Source organism: Pinus tabuliformis, chromosome 6 (genome assembly GCF_031772625.1).
Source record: "Pinus tabuliformis cultivar Carrire ecotype Pingquan chromosome 6, CPIR1, whole genome shotgun sequence".
In the NCBI taxonomy this organism is placed as follows: domain Eukaryota; kingdom Viridiplantae; phylum Streptophyta; class Pinopsida; order Pinales; family Pinaceae; genus Pinus; species Pinus tabuliformis.
The window spans coordinates 1,863,231,599-1,863,255,006 of NC_142292.1; the positions used below are offsets into that span (position 1 = coordinate 1,863,231,599).

General features: G+C 37.9%; 1 protein-coding gene across 1 annotated transcript in view; it reads left to right on the forward strand.

Annotated features, from left to right (window-relative positions):
* The first annotated feature begins 864 nt into the window (after window positions 1–864).
* LOC149266534 (uncharacterized) overlaps window positions 865–23,408 on the forward strand; it is a 45,523-nt gene continuing 22,979 nt past the window's right edge. Inside the window, exon 1 of the mRNA XM_089396833.1 lies at window positions 865–1,224. Coding sequence (XP_089252959.1) covers window positions 873–1,224 — 352 coding nt within the window. The 5' untranslated portion in view covers window positions 865–872. The remainder of the gene's footprint in view (window positions 1,225–23,408) is intronic.

The following is a 23,408-nucleotide window of genomic DNA, read 5'->3' on the forward strand; positions in this document are numbered from 1 at the left end:
ATTGCTAATTTATTGACTATAAAAATATCCATACTAAAATATTAATTTTATTGAATGCAAGATATTCATTAATCATAATTTTATATAATCAAAATCTTCCATTAAAAAAAGACAATGCCATCCACTTTTTAGTTTTTTTAAAATGAAAGAGAAGAAAAAGATAAAAATAAACTTTTCCTACAGGGTCCATTCCTCACTCTCTCTATTAAGAGGAGTATATGAGGGCGCTGAGAAAGCGTGGAAACAGGGAATTATTAGCAGCACGGAAAGACGTTTTGGTTGAACCGACGCTATGACGGATCCACATTCTTAGTTGAAAATGCAAGGACATGCTAACCACCGGAGGAGGTCATGACATCAAAACACTGTTTAGATGTTGGATAATCCAACCCAATCCTAAGAAAAAATATCTATGGGGCATTTGAACACAATCACAGGGCACCGATGGTGCGGAAGAAAAGACTCATGATCAGTATGAGATCTCGATTTGCCAGGAAAATCAGTACCTGGGTCAGAGCTGAAAAGGGCACAGGCAACAGATGTGAAAGAGATCTAACCGTCTGTTAATTGGACACCAACACATTTAAAGGTGAAACAGAGGAACAACGATGCTTATAAAGCCTAATTGATTTGGGGTTTTCTATCCATATTATAAGTCTGTGGTATTAATAATGGGTCTGATCCAATCTTCTGAACAGCAAAGGGGAGAAGAGGAAGAAGTTGAAGGAGAAGAAGCAGTGGAGGAGAGGGGGCATAAGGGTAAGCTAGGAGAAGAGAAGAAAAAGGTTTTGGAATAGGAAATAGAGGTCCTGCCCTACCATCCCTCTGCATCTCCATTGTCACCACAACTGCCATTCAGTGGGAGTCCTTACATGGGTCCTTCTGTGAGGGTATGGGATCCTTACAACATACTCACCCTAGTTTCTCTATTGCTTATTCATTCCACTTCCAGTTCTCTCCACTCCAATGCTTTGGATCATTCTAGGTGGTTGCCTATGGAGGATGATCTCATCACAGAAATTTATTTGATCAGGCATGCCGAGAGCACCATGAATGAGACGCTAGAACTGATTGGGGGCAGATCTCCTTCTGCAACATTGACGGCCAATGGGAAGAGGCAGGCCAGGGCTCTGGGGGTCTTTCTGAAGTCTCGGGGAATCATTTTCAATGCAATGTATTCGTCCCCACTCGACTGCCAAGCAAACCGCACTGGCCATTTGCCAGGTATGTCAGTATGTATTTTGGATCTCTGAAGATGCCACTTTTGTCTTTTGATATGCTCATATTCACATATTCTCCCAAATTTCAAATGAATGAACTAGCACCATCCAAACCAGGGTTTGATGTGCTCTTCGAGGTTGGCAAGTTCTGGATTTCATACCCCAAGTTCTAAGATTTGATACATGAACCGTTTGTGCTAGCTTGAGGTATGCATCTTTAAGGTTTGAAAACCTCAAGGTGCATATTAGGCCTGGGTTTAGATGGCTTTGTGCTAGAGCCCATGTTCACTGCACCCAATGCACCATTTAAGTTGAATTCACCATTACACACATACACATGAATAATTACTGCATCAACTCCACCCCCATCAGATTGCAGAATGCACCTCACTTCTCTTTGTGAATGATTGCCACAATGAAAAATCATCATCATCCTAGTAATGAGGAAATCCTCTCAGCTACCTCTCATTTCGTATTGAATATATGAACACAATGATGGATACATTAAATCTACTTTTATTGGATACGCTTCTATTTATTTTACAAAGCATATCTCAAAACACCATGCGGCAGATAGGCCACTAACACTTGATGGAAACTGGGGCAGATAATAAAATCCTCCAAAACTAAAGCGTGAAACTAGTACCCTGCAACTAAAAGCTCAAAACTAATAACATCCCCTTAGCCTGAAACTAGTAGCCTGTAAGTAAAAGCTCAAAACTAATAAGATCTCCTTACAAACTACAGAGATTCATGAAAAATATCAGTTTGATTTGGAAGCAGAAACAACCACAATAATAAAATAATTCCCTTTACAAAATAGAGGTTGACATGGAAGGGAGCAGCGTGACCCCGGACATAACCTTAGGGGCGAAGACCAATAAACTGAAAAAATGATCTTGGATTACTTCCATAGGGGTGTGTTGGGGCAAGCACACTCCCAAAGGAATAGATACAATGACTCTAGGTATTTGGAGGATTTGGTTCAAGATACCTAGTGCAAAAAGTGAATATTTGTTAAATTTGGCAGCTAGGGCCAAACTCCACCTTGGACAACTCATATGATGCAGCTGATATTTTTATTGGATTCCTCTTTCCGAGAGGTTTAAGATTGATCTAAAGATCATCTCATTCTGACATGCACAAATGGAATTATGAATTTATTTCTATTGTGGACAAATTGTCAAGGTCGACCAGCCATCTAATTTAGACCCTCAAGCCCACAACGTTGCATATGAATAGAATGAGCCTCCTCCTCATTTAGACACTTCACTTCACTCACATATTTCTCTCTCCTTTCATGATTGGGTATGGATTTCTGAGACAGCTCTTCACACGTGCGAAGAAGGGCAATTTTTTTTGTTCCTGCGTTGACCAGTGTTGATCAAAGTTGCAGGAAGGGTTTTGACTAGTGTTGACCAGCAACGTTGACCAAGTTTGAATTGAGTGTTTTCGGACTATTTTTGGGCTGATTTGGTTTGTTGTTGGAGGCTGAGTTGACCGAGTTTGACCGAGCTGTTTTGGAGGTCAAAATTTGCCATGTTTGATTAGTGTTGACTTTCTGGTTAGGGATTTCTGTGACTGTTGTTTGACTGGACATAATTCACTTTGATAGGGCAAGTGAATATTTCATATTGTACTCTCTCTGCTGAAATTTTGAAGAATAATAAGAAGAATTGATCAAAGGGTTTCCCCACATTAGGGTTTTTCCCTGGCTGATGCCATATCTTGTGTCCTCTTGTCTTGGCTTGTCTTCTACTATTTTATTTATGTTCTATCTGCATTTAATGTCATGTTAATGTGATTGCTAATCTGGAAATTGATATTGGGCTAATAAGAAAATTGAAGTAAATTGCTCTTAAGCATAGAACATACCATTGTCATCTAAAATTAACATGGTAGCAGAGCTGAGGTGAAGACAAAGCCCAAGCAAGAGTGGAAAGAGCAATCACTGAGATTTGTTGGACAAGGACAAGAGTCAATGGCCTCCACATCCTATTTCAAATCTAGTGACAATCTCAACGATAAATCTAATTATCATGCATGGAAGATGTCTCTTGATTTGACTTTGGAAGAGCAGGATGTTATGGACTATGTGTAGGGAAAGATTTCTGAGCCTCCTTCAAATGCACCGACTGCCACGAAGACAAAGTACAAGAAGGGTGAATTCAAAGCAAAGAAGATCATTAGGGATTCTATTCATAAGCATTTGGTTGCATACATCTCCGACTTGAACACATCAAAGGAGATATATGGCAGGTTGGTTGGCATGTTCAAACTTCAAAGCTAGCAATGCCAACCAAGTTCTCTTTTTCAAGAACAAATTGAAGGACATAAAGAAGGGAAGGGGTGAAGATATTCAATCCTACTTCATGAGGATTAGTGAGATAAAAAATGATATTCTTTCGATTGGAGAAGCTATTGTTGATAGGAAGCTTACTCTCATTGCCCTTGGAGGACTCCCTCGTGAATGGCACGTGTTCAACACTACTATTCTTAACAACGACAGGATTCCGGGTTTTGAAAAATTGCTAACCAAATGTTCTCAAGAAGAAACAAGGATGATGGAACTAGATATGCCTTCAAATAGGAATGATCCAACTGTATTCTCCGCTCATGCTAAAAAGAAGAACAATGCAGGTTTAAAGAGACAATGTCATGGAAGACCGAGTTTCAAGAATGGAAGGAAGGGAAGATGCTTCATTTGCAACAAGTTTGGCCACTATGCTAGGGGTGTCCTAATAGAAGGGATACACCTCATGATGATGATAACCACCACAACAACAATTTCGAGGGCAACAACAATCAAAGGAATGGCAAATTCAACAACAGAGGAAAAAGGAATGCTCTCGCTCCTCAACAAGGAAATGGTCACCCTCCCAAGACATCAAGAAACACCAGGTATGATTAATCTAATGTTGTTGATAACAAGCAAAAATAATTTTATCTTATATCTGCCCTCTCTACTGCCTCTCCTCCGGATACCTTCGGATATTGGTTGATTGATAGTGGTGCCTCAAGGCACTTCACTGGGTATGAGGAAGCTCTTTCAAATCTGATTGAAAAGGATCCAAATTTGGAAATTATCCTTGGAAACAATGCCACCTATCCCGTGAAGGGGGTTGGGAATGTTACTTTTCAATTGAATCAAGGTAACACCATTCATCTACAAGAAGTACTATATGTCCCTGATCTAAAGAAGAACGTGGTATCTATCTCGGCAATGGAGGACAAAGGATTCAAGGTGGCATTCATCGATGGAAAGGTACATGCGTGGAATAAAAATTTCAAAGATGCATTTACACTTGGATTCAAGGTTGATAGCTTATATCAAGTTGGAGCGAGTCCATTGGGAGCTATGTTTTGTGACACATCACTTCAATCCAAATTATGGCACTGAAGGTTTGCCCATCTACATTACAAGGCTCTACCCGATGTGAGGAAGATAGTGACAAGTATGCCTGAATTTAAAATAGAACATGAAGGGGTTTTTCAGGGGTGTGCCGAAGGAAAGCATACAAGGGGACCATTCCCCTCAAGTGATAGCAAGACTACTGACATATTACAATTGGTTCATTTTGATCTATCTGGTATAATACCCGTGAACTCTTTGGGAGGATATTTATATTATGCTATCTTTATGGATGATTTCTCTCGTAAGACTTGGATATATTTCTTGAAGAAGAAGGATGAAGTATTTTCATGGTTCCGTTCTTTCAAAGCTTTGGTTGAAATCAAACAGAGAAGAAGATCAAAATATTGAGGACTGATAATGGAACTGAATATGAATCAAATGAGTTCAATAGCTATTGTAGAGAAGTTGGCATTAAGAGGGAGACTACTACTACATATACTCTCGAGCAAAATGGTGTCGCTGAAAGGAAGAATCGTTCTATCGTAAAAGTCACTCGTGCCATGCTTCATGACCAAAGCATTCCAAATTTCTTATGGGCCGAAGCTGCAAACATTGCCATGTATGTTAAAAATAGATGCCCTCATCAAGCGCTGGACTCCAAAACTCCCAAAGAATTTTTCTCTAGTAAGAAACTTGATGTTTCTCACTTTAGAATTTTTGGTAATCTCGTATATTTTCATGTGCCGAAAGAAAAGAGAAGCAAATTGGATGCTTCTAGGAAGAAAGGAACATTTGTGGGCTGCAGTGAAACTTTTAAGGCATATATAATCTATGTGCCTTGTCAACGAGAAGTGGAGATAAGTCATGATGTCACCTTCGATGAGGATGCTGCCCTTGGGAAGATTAGTAACCTTCCTCTTCCAAGGAAGAACAAAGTAAAAGATTCAGGAAAATAGGGAGAACCACAGGATGAGCCAATGCCCGATGTTGAAGAACCAATGGATCCCATTGATCCACCTCCTCATGAGCCCTCCTCCTTGAAAAGGAGACCCTCATGGCTTAGGGAAACTCTCGAAGATGTCGAGAAGCATGTTGCACCAAGGGGCACATTTTGGGAAATTAAGAAGCCAAATAGGTACCAAGGGTACTTAACTGTAATGAGCACCATTGTTCAATCTGAGCCCAACATATTCGAAGAAGCTATGAAGCACCATGTTTGGAAGGATGTTATGAATGAAGAGGTGGAGTCGATTATGAAGAATGATGTCTGGGATGTGGTTCCTAGACCCAAGGACAAATCTGTTGTCACCTCGAAATGGCTTTACAAGATCAAGCATGGAGTTGATGGAAGTGCTAAAAAGTACAAGGCTAGATTTATTGTTAGAATCTTCTCTCAAAAGGAAGGTGTGGACTACGATGAGAAATTTTCACTTGTTGCTCGATACACCACCATCTGTTCGATTATAGCCCTTGCTAGTCATGTTAATGTGATTTCTAATCTTGAAATTGATATTGGGTTAATAAGAAAATGCAAGTAAATTGCTCTTAATCATAGAACATACCATTGTTATCTAAAATTAACAATATTTGAGTCTTGGATCAGGAGCTGTCTCCTGGAGTTCACACAAGCAGTTAGTTCCAATAGATTCTACAACATAGGTGAAATATGTGGTAGCTACAGAAGCAACCAAGGAGATTGTGTGGCTCAGAAAAATTCTTGAAAAATTGCAGGAGAAACAAGTGAACTCTACTCCCCTTCTAATTGACAATATTTATACAATTAAGTTGGCCAAGAATCCCAAATTCCATGATCAAACCAAACATATCAACACAAAGTATTATTTGATTTGATATCATGCAAAGGCCAAGACTATTCATCTACGACATTGTTCCACAAATGAGAAAATTGCAAAAATCTTCAGCAAAACACTTGGAAGAAAAAATTTTGAAATATTTAGAATGAGGCTTGGACTCACAAACACCACTTCAGATTAAGGGGGGGAATGTTAGACACCTAATCCTTGGTGTTTGGGTGAATAAATTGTAAATATGTAAATAAAGGGAAATATGAACAGTTAGAATACGAGCTGGCTTGGAAGATGAATCCCAGTGGTCGCTCTTTGATATTATATAATTTTGTTCTCATTAATGCAATGACATCCAAGTTCGGGAGTTATTCCTTGGCCTGACAAAGAGCACTCAAACTAAAGAGCCTAGGAAAATGTATATGATAACCATTGGATGATTTATAGTCCTATGCAAAGCAATTGCATAGGCCATTTTTATTCTTTTTTCAATTTTTAAACTGATAAAGTAGGTCGGCAAAGTATATAGCCTTTTACTATCACGCATCTTATGTAAGATACAACTTCTAGCTGGATTGAAATTATGTATCCTAAAAATGCTAAAGATGTTTCTTTTGTGAACAATGGAGCACAAAGCGACTGCATAAGGAGTGTTAGAAAATGAAACCATGGGAAGATGAGCTTCCTAGCTATAGTAAAATTTTGCACATTATTGATGTTGAAGATGTAAAACTTTCTTGTAGGAACAATTGAGAACAATGTTGTTGCGTAAGGCATCATTCCCATAGGAAAGATGTTAAATTTGACAACTAGAGACAAACTTCACCTTAGACAACTCATATGAGGCAGCTGATATTTTTATTGGATTCCTCTCTCCGAGAGGTGTAGGATTGATCTAAAGATCATCCCATTCTGACATGTACAAATGGAATTATGAATTTATTTTGATTATGGACAAATTGTCAAGGTCGGCCAACAAACTAATGTAGGCTCAGAAGCCCAATTGTCACGTCTATTCATCCTCAACATTTGCATATAAATTCAAGGTGCCTCCTCCTCATTTAGACACTTCACTCACTCACATTCTTCTCTGTCCTTCATTGATTTTGTACGAATTTCAGAGGCAACTCTCGACACATGCAAAGAAGAAAATGGTTTTTTGTTCCAGCCATTGACCGAAATTGCAGGACGCTGATTTGACTTGCACTGACCTGTTTTGAGTGCGGTTTTGGGTGGAGGATTTCTATTTGGGTAGGCCGCAGTTCTGGGCATGAAATTCGAGGCAGTTTGACCTCTATTTGACCAACCTTGACTGTGCTAGGGCTTGCTGCTGCATTGAATTTTGTTGACCAGATTTGACTGGAATTTTTTGCACTATTTTTGGGTTGATTTGACTTGCTGTTGGAGGCCGAGTTGACCAAGTTTGACTGAGTTGTTTTGGAGGTCAAAATATGCCATGTTGACCAGTGTTGACTTTCTGGTTAGGGCTTTCTGCTTCTGCTGTTTGACTGATCAAATTTCACTGTGATTGGGCAAGTGAATATTGTATATTGTACTCTCTCTCTGTGTTGAAATTTTGAAGAATTATAAGAAGAATTGATCAAGGGTTTCCACACATTCGGGTTTTTCCTTGGGTGGTGCCATATCTTGTGTCCTCTTGTTTTGGCTTGTCTTCTACTGTTATTGTTTATGTTCTATCTGCATTTTACTCTCAACTTGATGTGATTGCTAAACTGGATATTGATATTGGGTTAATAAAGAAGTTGAAGTAAAATTGCTCTAAGCATAGAACATACCATTGCTATCTAAAATTAACATGGTATCTGAGCTAAGGTGAAGACAAAGCCCAAGCAAGAGTGAGAAGAGTAATCACTAAAAGAAGCAATCACTGATCAAAGACAAGATTCAATGGCCTCCACATCCTACTTCAAGTTTGATGATAAGCTTCATGATAAGTTCGATTATCATGCATGGAAGATGTCTCTTGATTTGACATTATAAGAGTAAGATGTTATGGATTATGTGCAGGGAAAGATTTCAGAACCTCCTTCGAATGCACCAGTTGCTGCTAAGACAAAGTACAAGAAGGGTGAAGTCAAAGCCAAGAAGATCATCAAGGATTCTATTCATAAGCATTTAGTTGCTTACATCTCTGATTTGAACACATCAAAGGAGATATATGACAGGTTGTTTGGCATGTTCAAATCTAGCAATGCAAACCAAATTCTTTTCCTCAAGAACAAGTTAAAGGATATAAAGAAAGGAAGAAATGAAGATATTCAATCCTACTTCATGAGGATTATTGAGATAAAAAATGATCTTCTTTCGATTGGAAAAGCTATTGCTGATGGGGAGCTTATTCTCATTGCCCTTGGAGGACTCTCTCATGAATGACACATGTTCAACACTACTATTCTTAACAATGACAAGATTCCAAGTTTTGAAGAATTGTTGACTAGATGTTCTCAAGAAGAAACAAGGATGATGGAACTAGATATGTCTTCAAATAGGAATGATCCTACTGCATTCTCTGTTCATTCTAAAAAGAAGAACAATGCAGGTTCAAAGAAGCAATGTCAAGGAAGGTCGGGTTTCAAAATGGAAGGAAGGGAAGATACTTCATTTGCAACAAGTTTGGTCACTATGCTAGGGAGTGTTCTAATAAAAGGGATACACCTTGTTGACCACTCTATGTCAACTACCCTTTTGCGCATGGATTTCCATCGTGTCTGGGCACTCAGATGATCCACAGATTCATCATTATCATCTATATGTACACTGAAGTTTTGTAAACCCATTTTGCATTTTGTAATGTAAATGATCCAAATAATACAAATGTATGTAACAACCTAGGTAAATTTATTTTTCTGATGATGATTTCTATCTTAGGAGGTTTTTAGTCTCATCGATTCATGTGTGTTTCTAAACACGGATGACCAGCAAAGTTTTTCCCTCCAATCTCACCCAAAGCCAAGGTGGATCTTGCCATCGGGATTTTAAATAAGTCCTAGTGTTATTTATCGAGTCTCTGTAAAAGTAATTTGGGAATAATTCTAACTATTTGGTTATATTATTTTATTACAAGTCACTTAGTCTACTAGACCATATTTTGTGTCGCAAAAATGGGTAATTATTGAGGGTCTATAATGAACGGGTGTTCCCCCTTCATGGGTTAAAAATGTAATATTTCATATAAAAAATATTTAGTGCATGGTCTATCATAGTTAGACACCATGGCTAAATATTAGAGTGTTGGAAAAATTAATAATCCCCTCATGAGTCAATTAATTAAAATTTCTGGCTAAAATAAATTAAAATGCTAAAGCTAGAAATTTAATTAATTTAGGTCCTAGGAAAAATTAAATTCTCCAACATTTACGATTCGTGGGTTTTAAAGTTTTTAATTTTTGGAGGTCCTCGACTAAGGGAATATTGAAAATTTCAAGATATTTTAAACTTTTGGGCCATAGTAGTTAAGTCAAAGTCAACTTTTTGTGGCAATTAACTCAAAATAATTTATTTTGAGTTAATTAAGTGGAATTCGAATTTCTTCAAAAAATAACTTTATTTTAACGGTGATGATTAAAAAATTATCTACTGTTCATCAACGGTTGAGATTGCTTTGACGGGGATCAAGCCAACTAGCCGTTGTAGAATTTCCCTATAAATGAGAGGTCTCTCTCCATTATTTGCATCCGATTTTTGAATCGTGTTCTCTAAGAAAGCTCTTGTAATTTTTTTCTGATTAATAAAACACAAATACTTTGGGGTTTCAGATTGTGGTGTTTTTTTTCAGATTTATGTGGTAATATTGTTCTTAATACTTTGCTTCTTTTATCTGCATTTGCTGGTTAATAGCCTTTGAGGATTGATCTGTGTACAGGTATCTTGCACAAATTTATGGGTTTTTTAGAATATTAATTTAATTTGATAGAAGTAGCATGTATCTCTATTTCTTGAGAATTTTATGATCATTTTTTAAATCTCTATTAATTTAACAAACAAATTTAAGTGTGCAGAAGTTATCATTCAGAATTTGGCCATTTGAGGAAGTCCTCAGCGAGACCAACTGACTCTCAGTTTATAGAATTTAAAAGAGCTCACTATCTTTTTAATTTTTGAAGTCATTTTATAAAATATTTTACTTGCAGGGTTTTTCTTAGGCTTGTGCCTCTTTAAAATTTCAAATTTATTTCTAAATATTGTGCAAAAATTTGTTTAAATCTGGCTAATAAAGGGCTTTGATTTGCAGATCTGTACAATATTAATGTTATCAAATTTTTTAATTCATTGGGGTTTTGGGTATTTCATATTTTTGTATATACATGCTTTGGGGTTTTTTCTATCTTTTGTTTGTGCAGTAACAAATCTGAAAATTGCCGGTGATTTTTGTGGATTCCGGAGAGAAATCTAAGTCCCGGAGGGCGTCTCCATTTTGTTTGAAGGTTGAGGAAAAATTTCAAAAGGATCGTGGGCAATTTTTTTTAGGGCCTTGAGGCCCAACGCTGGTCATCTCAGCCTCATTCTCGGCTTCTATCATTCCACCCTCAGGGCTCTCATCTTTGCAGTCTTCTTCACCATAATTTTCTCACTAAATTTTTCCTAAAATTTCCCAAAAATTTTAACAAAATTTTAACAATTTTTTTTCAATTTTTATGAGTTTGGCATTTGCATTGGAGAATTCTCAATGACTTGGGCAGCCCATCTTCAAGTGTCTTCAAGCCCCAAGGGGCTGACTAGTGCACATCCTCTAAACCCTTATCTCTTTCATTGATCTAATTGAAAGCAAGATTAATACTAACATAAAATTTTAGTTATCTGAAATTTAGCAGCAAATTAGTTTACATATTTCACTGCATTACATTTCAGAAATACAATTACTTTCAGAAACTTTTGCATGCTATTTTCTGAATATTATTTCACTATTTTTTTAGTAATTTTTTGAGTTTTTAGATCAAACACATCAATAGATCATAAAGATTTAAACTCAGAAATTTTCTGAATTTAAAAGCGGATTTAATGTACATTTTTACTGTTGTATAATTGCTGAAATAGAAGTTGGTTTTAGTAACTTTTGCAAACAAATTTCTGAAAATTGTTTTACCGCTGTTCGGTAGTATATTTATGAGTTTTTAGATCAAATACATTAATAGATCAGATATAATTAAGCTCAGAAATTTTCTGAATTGTAGTTATCAGTTTGTCATTTAAATTTTTTTGCTGTTATACATAGAAATTTCTGAATATTGCATGGTTACAAGACTGCTGTTTTAGAATATATTGTTGGCTTTAACATTTGATGTAAGAGTAGATTACTAGACTGATATTTCATTAATGTGATCTGAGTTTAAAACATTTAGTTTAATTTCTGAAGTTTATTTGTTTTTACATGCTTATGCAAGTATGACTAATCTAGTTTTACTTATGCATCTAATGATCTTGATTGAGTATTTCATACAAATGAATTTTTGAATTTAAAGGTGTTTTATTTCAGCATTTTACATTTCAGTCCATTGTGCATTTCAGTAATTATGTGTAGATTTCACATTTTGCAGTGCTGGTATAAATACTTGCTTTGACATTTAGATCACCACCTTTCTGAGCCTTAAGTTAAGTAACATTTAAGACATATTTCATAAATAATTTTAGGTTCTCATTTAACTAAAATTAACCAAGTTCTTACATTTCATATATTTTTCATTTTGCATTTGCATATGAGACAGTCGAGTCTTTTCAGTAGCAGTTTCTCATCCTTTACTTGAACTTTATTTTCTTCGCGAGATAGTTGACTCCACAAGACACTGGTATCACTTTTATCAAATCATTTTGAATCCTTAAAATCTTGCGCAATCTAAAACAAGTATTGGTTGCTTAACTGTGTCTCCCAGGTTAGTTGGTTCCCAACCAATCTTTCATTTTTCCATTTCCATAGGGTCTACCCCCCTTAGTCTGCTATTGGGAGACAACTCAATCGGAGTGATTAGGGATCAGTGTGACAACCCTCAATCTGAGTCGTTGTCGTGATGCCTAGACATTCTATGCGACAAAACACCTCATGATGATGACAACCACAACAACAACAATTTCAGGGGCTACAACAATCAAAGGAATGGTAGATTCAACAACCAAGGAAAAAGGAATGCTCCCGCTTCTCATCAAGGAAATGGTCGCCCTCCCAAGAGATCAAGAAACACCAGGTATGATGAATCTACTGTTGTTGATAACAAATAAAAAGAATTCTATCTTATATCTGCCCTTTCTACTGCATCTCCTACGGACACTTTTGGAAATTGGTTGATTGATAGTGGTCCCTCAAGGCATTTCACTGGGTATAAGTAAACTCTTTCAAATCTGATTGAAAAGGGTACAAATTTGGAAATTATCCTTGGAAATAATGCCACCTATCCTGTGAAGGGAGTTGGGAATGTTATGTTTCTATTGATATCAGGTACCACTTTATCCGGGATATGGTACAACGTGGAGCAATAAGGCTCCAACACATTGGGACTCATGATTAGGTCGTCGATATTCTTACAAAGCCCCTGGGGAAGGTCAAATTATTAACCTTCTGTGAACGACTTGGAGTCGTGGAGAGAGACCCTCTTATGAGGGTCCGGTATGAGATAGATATTGAACTCTAGGAGCATGGGGGGGCTTGGGGTACTTCTTGGAGCGATGAGCGACCATAGGGTGAGTGGTTCACCTTACCCTAATGGTGTGTGATGTATAGGGTGAGTGGTTCACCTTCCCCTGTGATACCCCATGGTGACATATGCATAGGATGAGTGGTTCACCTTCTCCTATGGCATATGAGCAGGATGACTGGTTCACGTTCTCTTGCTGGCACATCCTACCCATGCAGTCCGGGACTCATGGGAAGTACCTTTCATCTGGCCAATGAGTAGGGAAATGAGGATAGGGACCATAGTACTACCGTTGGATGCATCGTGTACTACTGTACTCCCTATGCTAGGATGTTGATATTGATCGAGGATCAATGGAAACTGACTTTGGGTCAGTTAAGAATGTATGACACACTCTATATTATTGGATACTGACTTCGGGTCAGTGGAGAATGGTATGATACATTCTCAGTCATTTCTTCTTTCTTCATAGTTCAACAGAGCAAAACAAAGACAAGGATGGTACAGATTGTTAGATAATTTGGCAAGTGAAGTTCTCCCTAATTGAGAGGGAGTGTTAAATTTGGCAACTAGGGCCAAATTTCACCTTGGACAGCTCATATGAGGCAACTAATATTTTTATTGGATTCCTCTCTCCGAGAGGTGTAGAATTGATCTAAAGATCATCCCATTCTAACATGTACAAATGGAATTATGAATTTATTTTGATTATGGACAAATTGTCAAGGTCGGCCAACAAACTAATGTAGGCTCATAAGCCCAATAGTCACGTCTATTCGTCCTCAACATTTGGATATAAATTCAAGGTGCCTCCTCCTCATTTAGACACTTCACTCACTCACATTCTTCTCTGTCCTTCATTGATTGTGTACGAATTTCATAGGCAACTCTCGACACGTGCGAAGAAGAGAAGGGTTTTTTGTTCTAGCCATTGACCGAAATTGTAGGAGGCTGATTTGACTTGTGCTGATCTGTTTTGAGTGCGGTTTTGGGTGGAGGATTTCTGTTTGGGTAGGCCGCAGTTCTAGGCACGAAATTCGAGGCAGTTTGACCTCTATTTGAACAGCGTTGACTGTGCTAGGGCTTGCTGTTGAATTGAATTTTGTTGACTAGATTTGACTGGATTTTTTCGCACTATTTTTGGGTTGATTTGACTACTTGTTGGAGGTCGAGTTGACCAAGTTTGACCGAGTTGTTTTGGAGGTCAAAATATGCCATGTTGACCAGAATTGACTTTCTTGTTAGGGCTTTCTGTTTCTGTTGTTTGATTGATCAGATTTCACTGTGATTGGGCAAGTGAATATTGTATATTGTACTCTCTCTGTGCTAAACTTTTGAAGAATTATAAGAAGAATTGATCAAGGGTTTCCCCACATTGGGGTTTGTCCCTGGGTGGTGCCATATTTTGTCTCCTCTTGTCTTGGCTTGTCTTATACTGTTGTTTTTTATGTTCTATCTGCATTTTACTATCAAGTTGATGTGATTGCTAAACTGGATATTGATATTGGGTTAATAAAGAAGTTGAAGTAAAATTTCTCTAAGCATAGAACATACCATTGCTATCTAAAATTAACATGGTATCTGAGCTAAGGTGAAGAAAAATCCCAAGCAAGAGTGAGAAGAGTAATCATTAAGAGAAGCAATTACTGATCAAAGACAAGATTCAATGGCCTCCACATCCTACTTCAAGTTGTATGATAGACTTCATGATAAGATGTCTCTTGATTTGACATTAGAAGAGCAAGATGTTATGGATTATGTGCAGGGAAAGATTTCAGAACCTCCTTCGAATGCATCGTCTGCTGCTAAGACAAAGTACAAGAAGGGTGAAGTCAAAGCCAAGAAGATCATCTGGGATTCTATTCATAAGTATTTAGTTGCTTACATCTCCGATTTTAACACATCACAGGAGATATATGACAGTTTGGTTTGCATGTTCAAATCTAGCAATGCAAACCAAATTATTTTCCTCAAGAACAAGCTAAAGGATATAAAGAAAGGAAGAAATGAAGATATTCAATCCTACTTCATGAGGATTACTAAGATAAAAAATGATATTCTTTCGATTGGAAAAGCTATTGCTGATGGGGAGCTTACTCTCATTGCCCTTGGAGGACTCCCTCGTGAATGGCACATGTTCAACACTATTATTCTTAACAATGACAGGATTCCAAGTTTTGAAGAATTGTTGACTAGATGTTCTCAAGAAGAAACAAGGATGATGGAACTAGATATGCCTTCAAATAGGAATTATCCTACTGCATTCTCTGCTCATGCTAAAAGGAAGAACAATGCAGGTTCAAAGAAGCAATGTCAAGGAAGGTCAGGTTTCAAAAATGGAAGGAAGGGAAGATGCTTCATTTGCAACAAGTTTGGTCACTATGCTAGGGAATGTCCTAATACAAAGGATACACCTTGTTGACCACTCTATGTCAACTACCCTTCCGCGCATGGATTACCATCGTGTCCGAGCACTCAGATGATCCACAGATTCATCATTATCATCTATATGTACACTGAAGTTTTGTAAACCCATTCTGCATTTTGTAATGTAAATGATCCAAGTAATACAAATGTATGTAACAACCTAGGTAAATTTATTTTTCTGATGATGATTTCTATCTTATGAGGTTTTTAGTCTCATCGATTCATGTGTGTTTTTAAACACGGATGACCGGCAAAGTTTTTCCCTCTAGCCTCACCCCAAAGCTATGGTGGATCTTGTCATCGGGATTTTAAATAAGTCCTAGTGTTATTTATCGAGTCTCTGTAAAAGTGTTTTGGGAATAATTCTAACTATTTGGTTAGATTATTTTATTACAAGTCACTTAGTCTACTAGACCATATTTTGTGTCGCAGAAATGGGTAATTATTTGGGGTCTATAACGAACGGGTGTTCCCCCTTCATGGGTTAGAAATGTAATATTTCATATAAAAAATATTTAGTGCATGGTCTATCATAGTTAGATACCATGGCTAAATATTAGAGGGTTGGAAAAATTAATAATTCCCTCATGAGTCAATTAATTAAAATTTTTTGCTAAAATAAATTAAAATGCTAAAGCTAGAAATTTAATTAATTTAGGTCCTAGGAAAAATTAAGTTCTCCAACATTTAAGATTCGTGGGTTTTAAAGTTTTTAATTTTTGGAGGTCTCTAATTAAGGGAATATTGAAAATTTCAAGATATTTTGAATCCTTGGGCCATAGTAGTTAAGTCAAAGTCAACTTTTTGCGGCAATTAACTTAAAATAATTAATTTTGAGTTAATTAAAAGTGAAATTCGAATTTCTTCAAAAAGTAACTTTATTTCAATGGTGATAATTAAAAAAACATCTGATTTTCATCAATGGTTGAGATTGTTTTGACGGGGATCAAACCAACTAGCCGTTGGAGAATTTTCCTATAAATGAGAGGCCTCTCTCCATTATTTGCATCTGATTTTTGAATCGTGTACTTGCTCTAAGAAAGCTCTTGTAAAAAAAAATTGGTTAGTAAAACATAAAGACTTTGGGGTTTCAGATCGTGGTGTTTTTTTTTCAGATTTATGTGGTAATATTGTTCTTAATACTTTGCTACTTTTATTTGCATTTGCTGGTTAATAGCCTTTGAGGATTGATCTATGTACAAGTATCTTGCACAAATTTATGGGTTTTTTAGAATATCATTTTAATTTGATAGAAGTAGTAGGTATCTCTATTTCTTGATAATTTTATGATCATTTTTAAATCTCTATTAATTTAACAAACAAATTTAAGTGTGTAGAAGTTATCATTCAGAATTTGAGCATTTGGAGAAGTCCTCAGTTGGACCGACTGACTCTCAGTTTACAGAATTTAAAAGAGCCTACTACCTTTTTAATTTCTGAAATCATTTTATAGAATATTTTACTTGTAGGGTTTTTCTTGGGCTTGTGCCTCTTTAAAGTTTCAAATTCATTTCTAAATATTGTGCAAAAATTTGTTTAAATCTGCCTAATAGAGGGCTTTGATTTGCAGATTTGTAGATATATATATATATATATATATATATATATATATATATATATATATATATATATATATATATATATATATATATATATATATATATATATATACAGAAACGGTTAATGGAGATTATTAGATACTTGGCCTCAATGCCGAAATTCAGATTACAAAAGGTGAGCCTAATTCCACGAGTGCCGCACAACCCTAAAAGGCCATGGAATTTATGGTTAGATCACATCTCTTTTTAGTTGCTACTATGTGTTCAATTTCAGTGATTTTCCCAAGCTTGTGGGTACATACAAACTGATTTAACAATAGGCAATAAAACATGACAGCTCACTAAATTAAGGAATTGGATCCCATGTTTCATCTCCACATCTGAGCAAAGCTCCAGCCGTAAGAAGGGCTGCGTTGTTGGCTTCCATGTTTGCCTCCTTTTTGTTAGCTCTCAACACGTGGTAGAAATTCAATTTCTGAAATGAGTCTCCAAGATCTATTATTCTAAAGATCAGCCTTGTAAGCCTTAGGTCCGAAGGCTTAGAATGAGTCACCATAGTGTTAATAATAACCTTAGAATCCCCAAATACATTAACCTCCCTAATGTTCAGCCCTTTCAGAAGCTTGAGACCTTGGAAAAGGGCCAAAGCCTCAGCTTGAATGCTGGAAGCAATGCCCAAACCCCAAGCGAAATTGTGGATCCTTATGCCATCTGGGTTCAATATGACACCTCCAGTGCCAGCTCTTCGAGGGTTGCCCTTTGCAGCCCCATCAAAAAATAGAGAATGTCTCGGATGATTTGTAATCTAGCCCTGGAACTCTTTTGCTGTAGCCCTTATTTTCCAATCTTTGGGGAGGGAGATACTATTTGCAACTCTTTGGAACTGAAGATCGAGAGAGGAGCCCCAATTTATATCTTGCTGGGTTAAACTTGAATCGTCTTTATGCTCTCTTAGACACACTTTTAACTGGAATTTTATCTTAACTACCACAAGCTTGGCATCTTGATCATAGTTTCTGAAGATCCTTTTATTTTGCTCAAGCCAAACCTGCCAACATATTATTTTAGGGAGAGTAGACCAAGCAGCTTTGATAATCTTGTTTTTTTGGTGGGGGACCAGGGTACCTTTGCAACCAATTAGTGAATAGATCAGAAATGGAGGATGGCAGTGCGAAGTTGGAGCTCAAAGTTCCCAATAGCTCGAACCAAATTTTCATTGTGAAAGTGCATTCAAGCATAAGATGAATTACGCTTTCCTGATTTTCCTTACACAGGCTGCACCTTGAAGGGCCGTGGAAACCTCGCTTCTGAAGATTTTCATCAGTGAAAATTTTGGAGTGGCAAAGCAGCCAGCTGAAGTAGTCCATCTTTGGCAAGGAAGGATAATGTCATATCCCCTTCGACGGCGCTGGGTTCATGGCCACGTGAGGGCGCTTACACAGCTTGGCGTAGCCAAGAGCTATGGTGTAGCCACCAGCCTGCACACCCCAACTTCTTGAGTCACGTTTTCGAGCCAACATTGGAGCCGAAACGTGGAGCTTGGATAAAACGACATTGCGCTCCATAAGCAGCTCTGGGGGCGTTTGAAGATTCCAACCAGCCCAACGAGGACCATACCATATGGAAATGTCCCACAGAGAGCGCAAACCAGCCTCGTTCATCCATCTGCGCAGCGCTTGGAGTGAGTAGCAGTCTCCCAACGAATCATTGTTCATTATCCTATCTGTCCATAGATTGATCCTTTTGCCATTACCGGGAACCCAGTAGGCATGAGCATTGATGAGAGGGTAGGCTTTGATACAGAGCTTCAGAAAAGGCAAATTTGAATGCGGTAGAGGATGATCTAGGCAGCGAGAGCGTTGGCCTTTGAAATATTTTCTCCATAGCGCTAATTGCGCCCAGCCTGGATTAGGTGCAATGATTCTCCAAATTAATTTAGCACCCATTGCAATATTATGATTGCAAAGATTTTTGAAATTCAAACCTCCTTCCAACAGCGGTTTGGAGATGGATTCCCAATTGACTAGCGGTATCTTTTTCTCATTCTGCTTGCCCCCCTTCCAATTTTTTTTTCAAATGGTCTCCTCCATTCTTCTGAGTTTCCAGTGGGAGCAAGAAGGATAGAAAACTGAAATAAGGGAAGGCTGTTAAGAACAAATTTGATGAGTACAGACTTACCAGCAATGTTGAGCCAGGAAAAGCCCCAGGCAAGCAACTTATTCTTGAATTTCTCCAATTGGGGGAGCCAGTCTCTACTATAGGCTCTTTTGAGAAAAACAGGGAGACCCAAGTACTTGAAGGAAGTCCAAGTTGAGGAGGCAGCGAAACCAAAGTATCTGGAAATGGAGTTGAGCAATCTGGGCGATGTATTCCAACAATAGATGTGGCATTTGCCATTGTTTAGTATGCTTCCCGAGATCCTACAAAACTCATCCAGAGTTCCTTTAAATTTGGAATCCATGAGCACAGAAGTAGCTCCCAACAACAAGGTGTCATCAACAAAGAGGGCATGATTGATGTTTTTAACGCCTCTTGCTATGCAGAGCCCAGTGATTTCCTGAGCCATCATTTTATTGTCTAAATAAAAGCTGAGGACTGAGGCTTGAAGAACAAATAGTAGGGGTGAGAGAGGGCACCCTTGCCTGAGGCCTCTCGTGGCTTTGAAAAAATCAGCAACGCTGCCATTTACTAACGGGGCAATCCAAGGCTCCGAGATGCAAGCCCGAATTGAGTTTATAAAGTTTGCACCGAATCCAAGCTTATGTAAGACTTTCAGCAGAAAACTATGCCTAACTCGATCAAATTCATTTGGTAAATCAAGTTTGACAATCATACCTTTTTCATTGCAACTCAGACTTGAGTGGATTCCTCTTGGACCAGAATGAAATTGTCCACAATTTGTCTACCTTGAATGAAGCCTCCTTGGCTTTCCGGAATGATTTTGGGGAGGATGAGCTTCAATCTTTAGCGATTACTTTGGTAATCAATTTGTATCCAATATTACAAAGCAAGATCGGGCGAAACCCATTGAAAGAGTTGGCTCCTTTCTCTTTGGGGATGAGAGCAAGAAAAGCAGAGTTCGTGCTGCCATCGATTTTCTAGCAAGCTTGGGACTTTAGAACCATTTTGAAGAGATCTTTTTCCACAATTGACTAGCAGATTTGGAGGAATCTGGCTGAGAATCTGTTCGGCCCAGGGGCTTTGTCTGGGTCCATGGCAAAGAGGGCATCCTTGACTTCATTCTTGGTGACTTTAGTTTCAAGGAGTGGTTCATTTCAGCAATAATCAAGAAGGGGACCATGTCTATCATATTCAGAGTTTTGGTCCAGATCTATATCTTCACTATACAGGCTTTTAAAGTGAAGGGAGGCTGCTTTTTTGATGTTTACAATATCCTTGTGAATGGTAGTACCATCTTTGATTTCAGAGATGGAATTGGTGCATTTCCTTGCCTGAGCTTGCTTGTGGAAAAAGGAGGAATTCCTGTCCCCTGCTTTAAGCCAAAGACTGCGTGACTTAAGCCTCCAGTATTCTCCCTCATCTAAACAGGCCTTATGATAGTTTTGTTGGAGTTGGGCTTTTTTATCTAGAATCTCTTTTGTGATGTCAGCTTTTTCAGCCTGGAGATGATGGTTATCTAGTGTGCATTGAATTTTTTTTCTTTCGTTCACTGGGTTGGGTAGAGATTTGGCCCAGCTTTTCAAAGCCCTTTTCACTCTTCTGAGCTTCTCCTCCCAGACAAAAAAGGGGGAGCCTTTGATCGGCTTCAACCAAATGTCCTTAACTTTTTGCATGAAATCAAATTCCTTAGCCCAGAGCGGGCTAAATTTGAAGGGAATAGGCCCACGATCAAGCTGGGCCAAGAGCTCAAGCTTGATGGGTTTATGATCAGAAGTGCTGCATGGGAGAATATGGACTCTAGCCTCTAAATGAAGCAGAAGAAAAGAGCTTTGAAGAAAGAATCTGTCCAGCCTAGCAGTGATGTGGCCAGGGCAAACTCTTTTATTAGTCCAAGTGTACTTACCAGAGATTGGCTTTATGTCCAGCAGGTCCCAGTCCTACATAAGATCCTCCACACATTCCCTTGTCGGATCGCGAACAATGTTGCCTCCTCTCTTATCTGTTGAAAGAAGAGTGAGATTTAGATCGCTGGCAATGATGGTATTCTCCAAGTTCACAAGGTCTGCTTGGTTTCTTATGGATTCCTAGCAAGCCTTTTTTCCCTAGCGTTCACAAGGACATACACGTTGAAGAGACTAAAAATCTCTTTTGAGTCTAAATGCTGCAGTTTTAAAAACAGTCAGTGAGAGTTGAGGGTCTCAGAAATGACTGAGAATTTGCTAGCATTCCAGAGAGTGACCAACCTACCCGAAGCCCCTCGGGCTGAGATTGCTTTCGCCTCGCATTTATTCCAGAGTTTTTTACTTGCATGAAGGAAGGCAGAGTCCTCCAGTTTGGTCTCCTGAATGAGGAGTATGTCAGGAGCTTCTATCCTTATTAAACTTCTGATAGCTTCTTCTTTGATTATGCTCCCCATACCTCTATAGTTCCAGGAGATGATCTTCATCATTTATGTTTCTGGTTGGCTCCCTTGGAGCCCTGGGGCTGGTTTCTCGCCATCTTTGGTTTTGATGCTAATAGCTTCTCAAGAGTTGGTTGGCTGCCTTGTAGCTTATCTTTGAAAGTTTCCTGCTATCTTTTTTCTTGATCTGTTTTGCGGCCTCTTGTGGATCTCCTTATTGAAGCTTGGGATTCTCATATTCCGCCTTCTTCCTCCGAGCCTTCAAATTCTTGCTCCACTTACTCGATTTCTACAGTGTTTCCTTTGGATCTCTCAGCAAGACTTGCCCCCTTGGGAGAAGAAGGGGTAACTTTTGCTAGTGGGGTTGATTTTTGGGTGTCTGCTTCCTATGTTTCCTCTATTTGCGAGTTTAGGGAGGTGTTTGGTCAATTTAGTGTGATCTAAATTGCTATTTATAATGTCAACCCGGGGTTCGTAAACTGACGAAGTGAAGTGTACTATATGTACTAGATAACCATTTCCTTAGTCTTTTGTCGTTTTTAGTTTTTTTTTTTAAGTTTGTTTTTAGATTTATCTTTCCCTAATGTGAGATGATGAAAAGGTGATAAAGGAAGTGAAATATGGATGATTATGGTGATCTCTAAGTGGTTTTTCAAAACTTAAAAGAAAGAAAGCTTTTAAATAACTGCAATGAAATCAATTCTTCAAAAGAAATAAAGACATCAAACAATGAACTATGACATCGGCCCAGTATCTTTGTTGCTGAATGAAAATGAAAGTGAAATCTACACTAAATTCAATTAAAAGTAAGAACAACTAATCCACACTATTTCAACTGTTCAACTCAATCTTCCTTGTGAAAAGATATCATGAAATGTTAAGCAATGTGAAATCTAAAAGAAGTTAAACTGCATAAAAGAGACTAATCACACTACTTTAACTTTCTTGACCTTTTGCCTTTCAGCTTAATTTACCCTGTGAGAAACAGTCATGAACAAGTCAAGCAATGTGAGATCTAAAGCAAACTAAATCAAGCTATAATGAGTGATATTCTGGTTCCTAATAAAGTTATTCAATTATAGAAAGGAACCGTTAACAGATGAATAGCATGATATCTAAGAGCAGAAAATAAATGTACAACTTAAGGAAATGATAGTACTGGAAATCAAACTTCAGAAAACAAGAGTCAGCGACAAAGACAAGATGATCTCGTATGCTAATAGTGATAAAAATAAAAGGTGAAAAATTGCCCTGGGCTGCCTAAGAAATCCTGCAAAAACACTGATCAATTGTAACCATAAAAGAGCAGCAATGAAAATGTAAATCAACAGAAATCAAAAAGCTTTGTTATGTACAGCTAATATACATGATGAAATAAAACGCAGCATTTAAATGACAACTGTACAGCTAATATACATGAACAGGAAAAAGTAATGCAAGAGTTAAAAGACAACTATACAAGGCTTCAGTAAGCAGGGGCCCTCTGCCACTTCAACTGATTCAACGAACAGCTACAAGCTTAAGTTTAAACCAGTCTTCTCATATATTAAACAGCAACGTAAAAGTGCAGTGGGGAAATACAACAGTGTCGGATTACAATACCAAAAATATTAACACAAGAGATTAACTTTTACAGCGTTCATGGACGCGTTATTTATAAGGAAAGAAAGCTAAACAGATTAACTAAATCTACGCTATTAACCACGCTGCCAGAGACACGTAAATCCTCTTCAGCCCAGATCTAGGTAACTGTCATCATGTTTATTAAATCTGAGAGGTATGGCTGTTGGATTCACGCTATCAGGATGTCTTCGTGGCTAAGGATTGTGCCACGTAGCTTCACGTGCTCAAAAACAGAGCTACGCAGAGCCGTGCC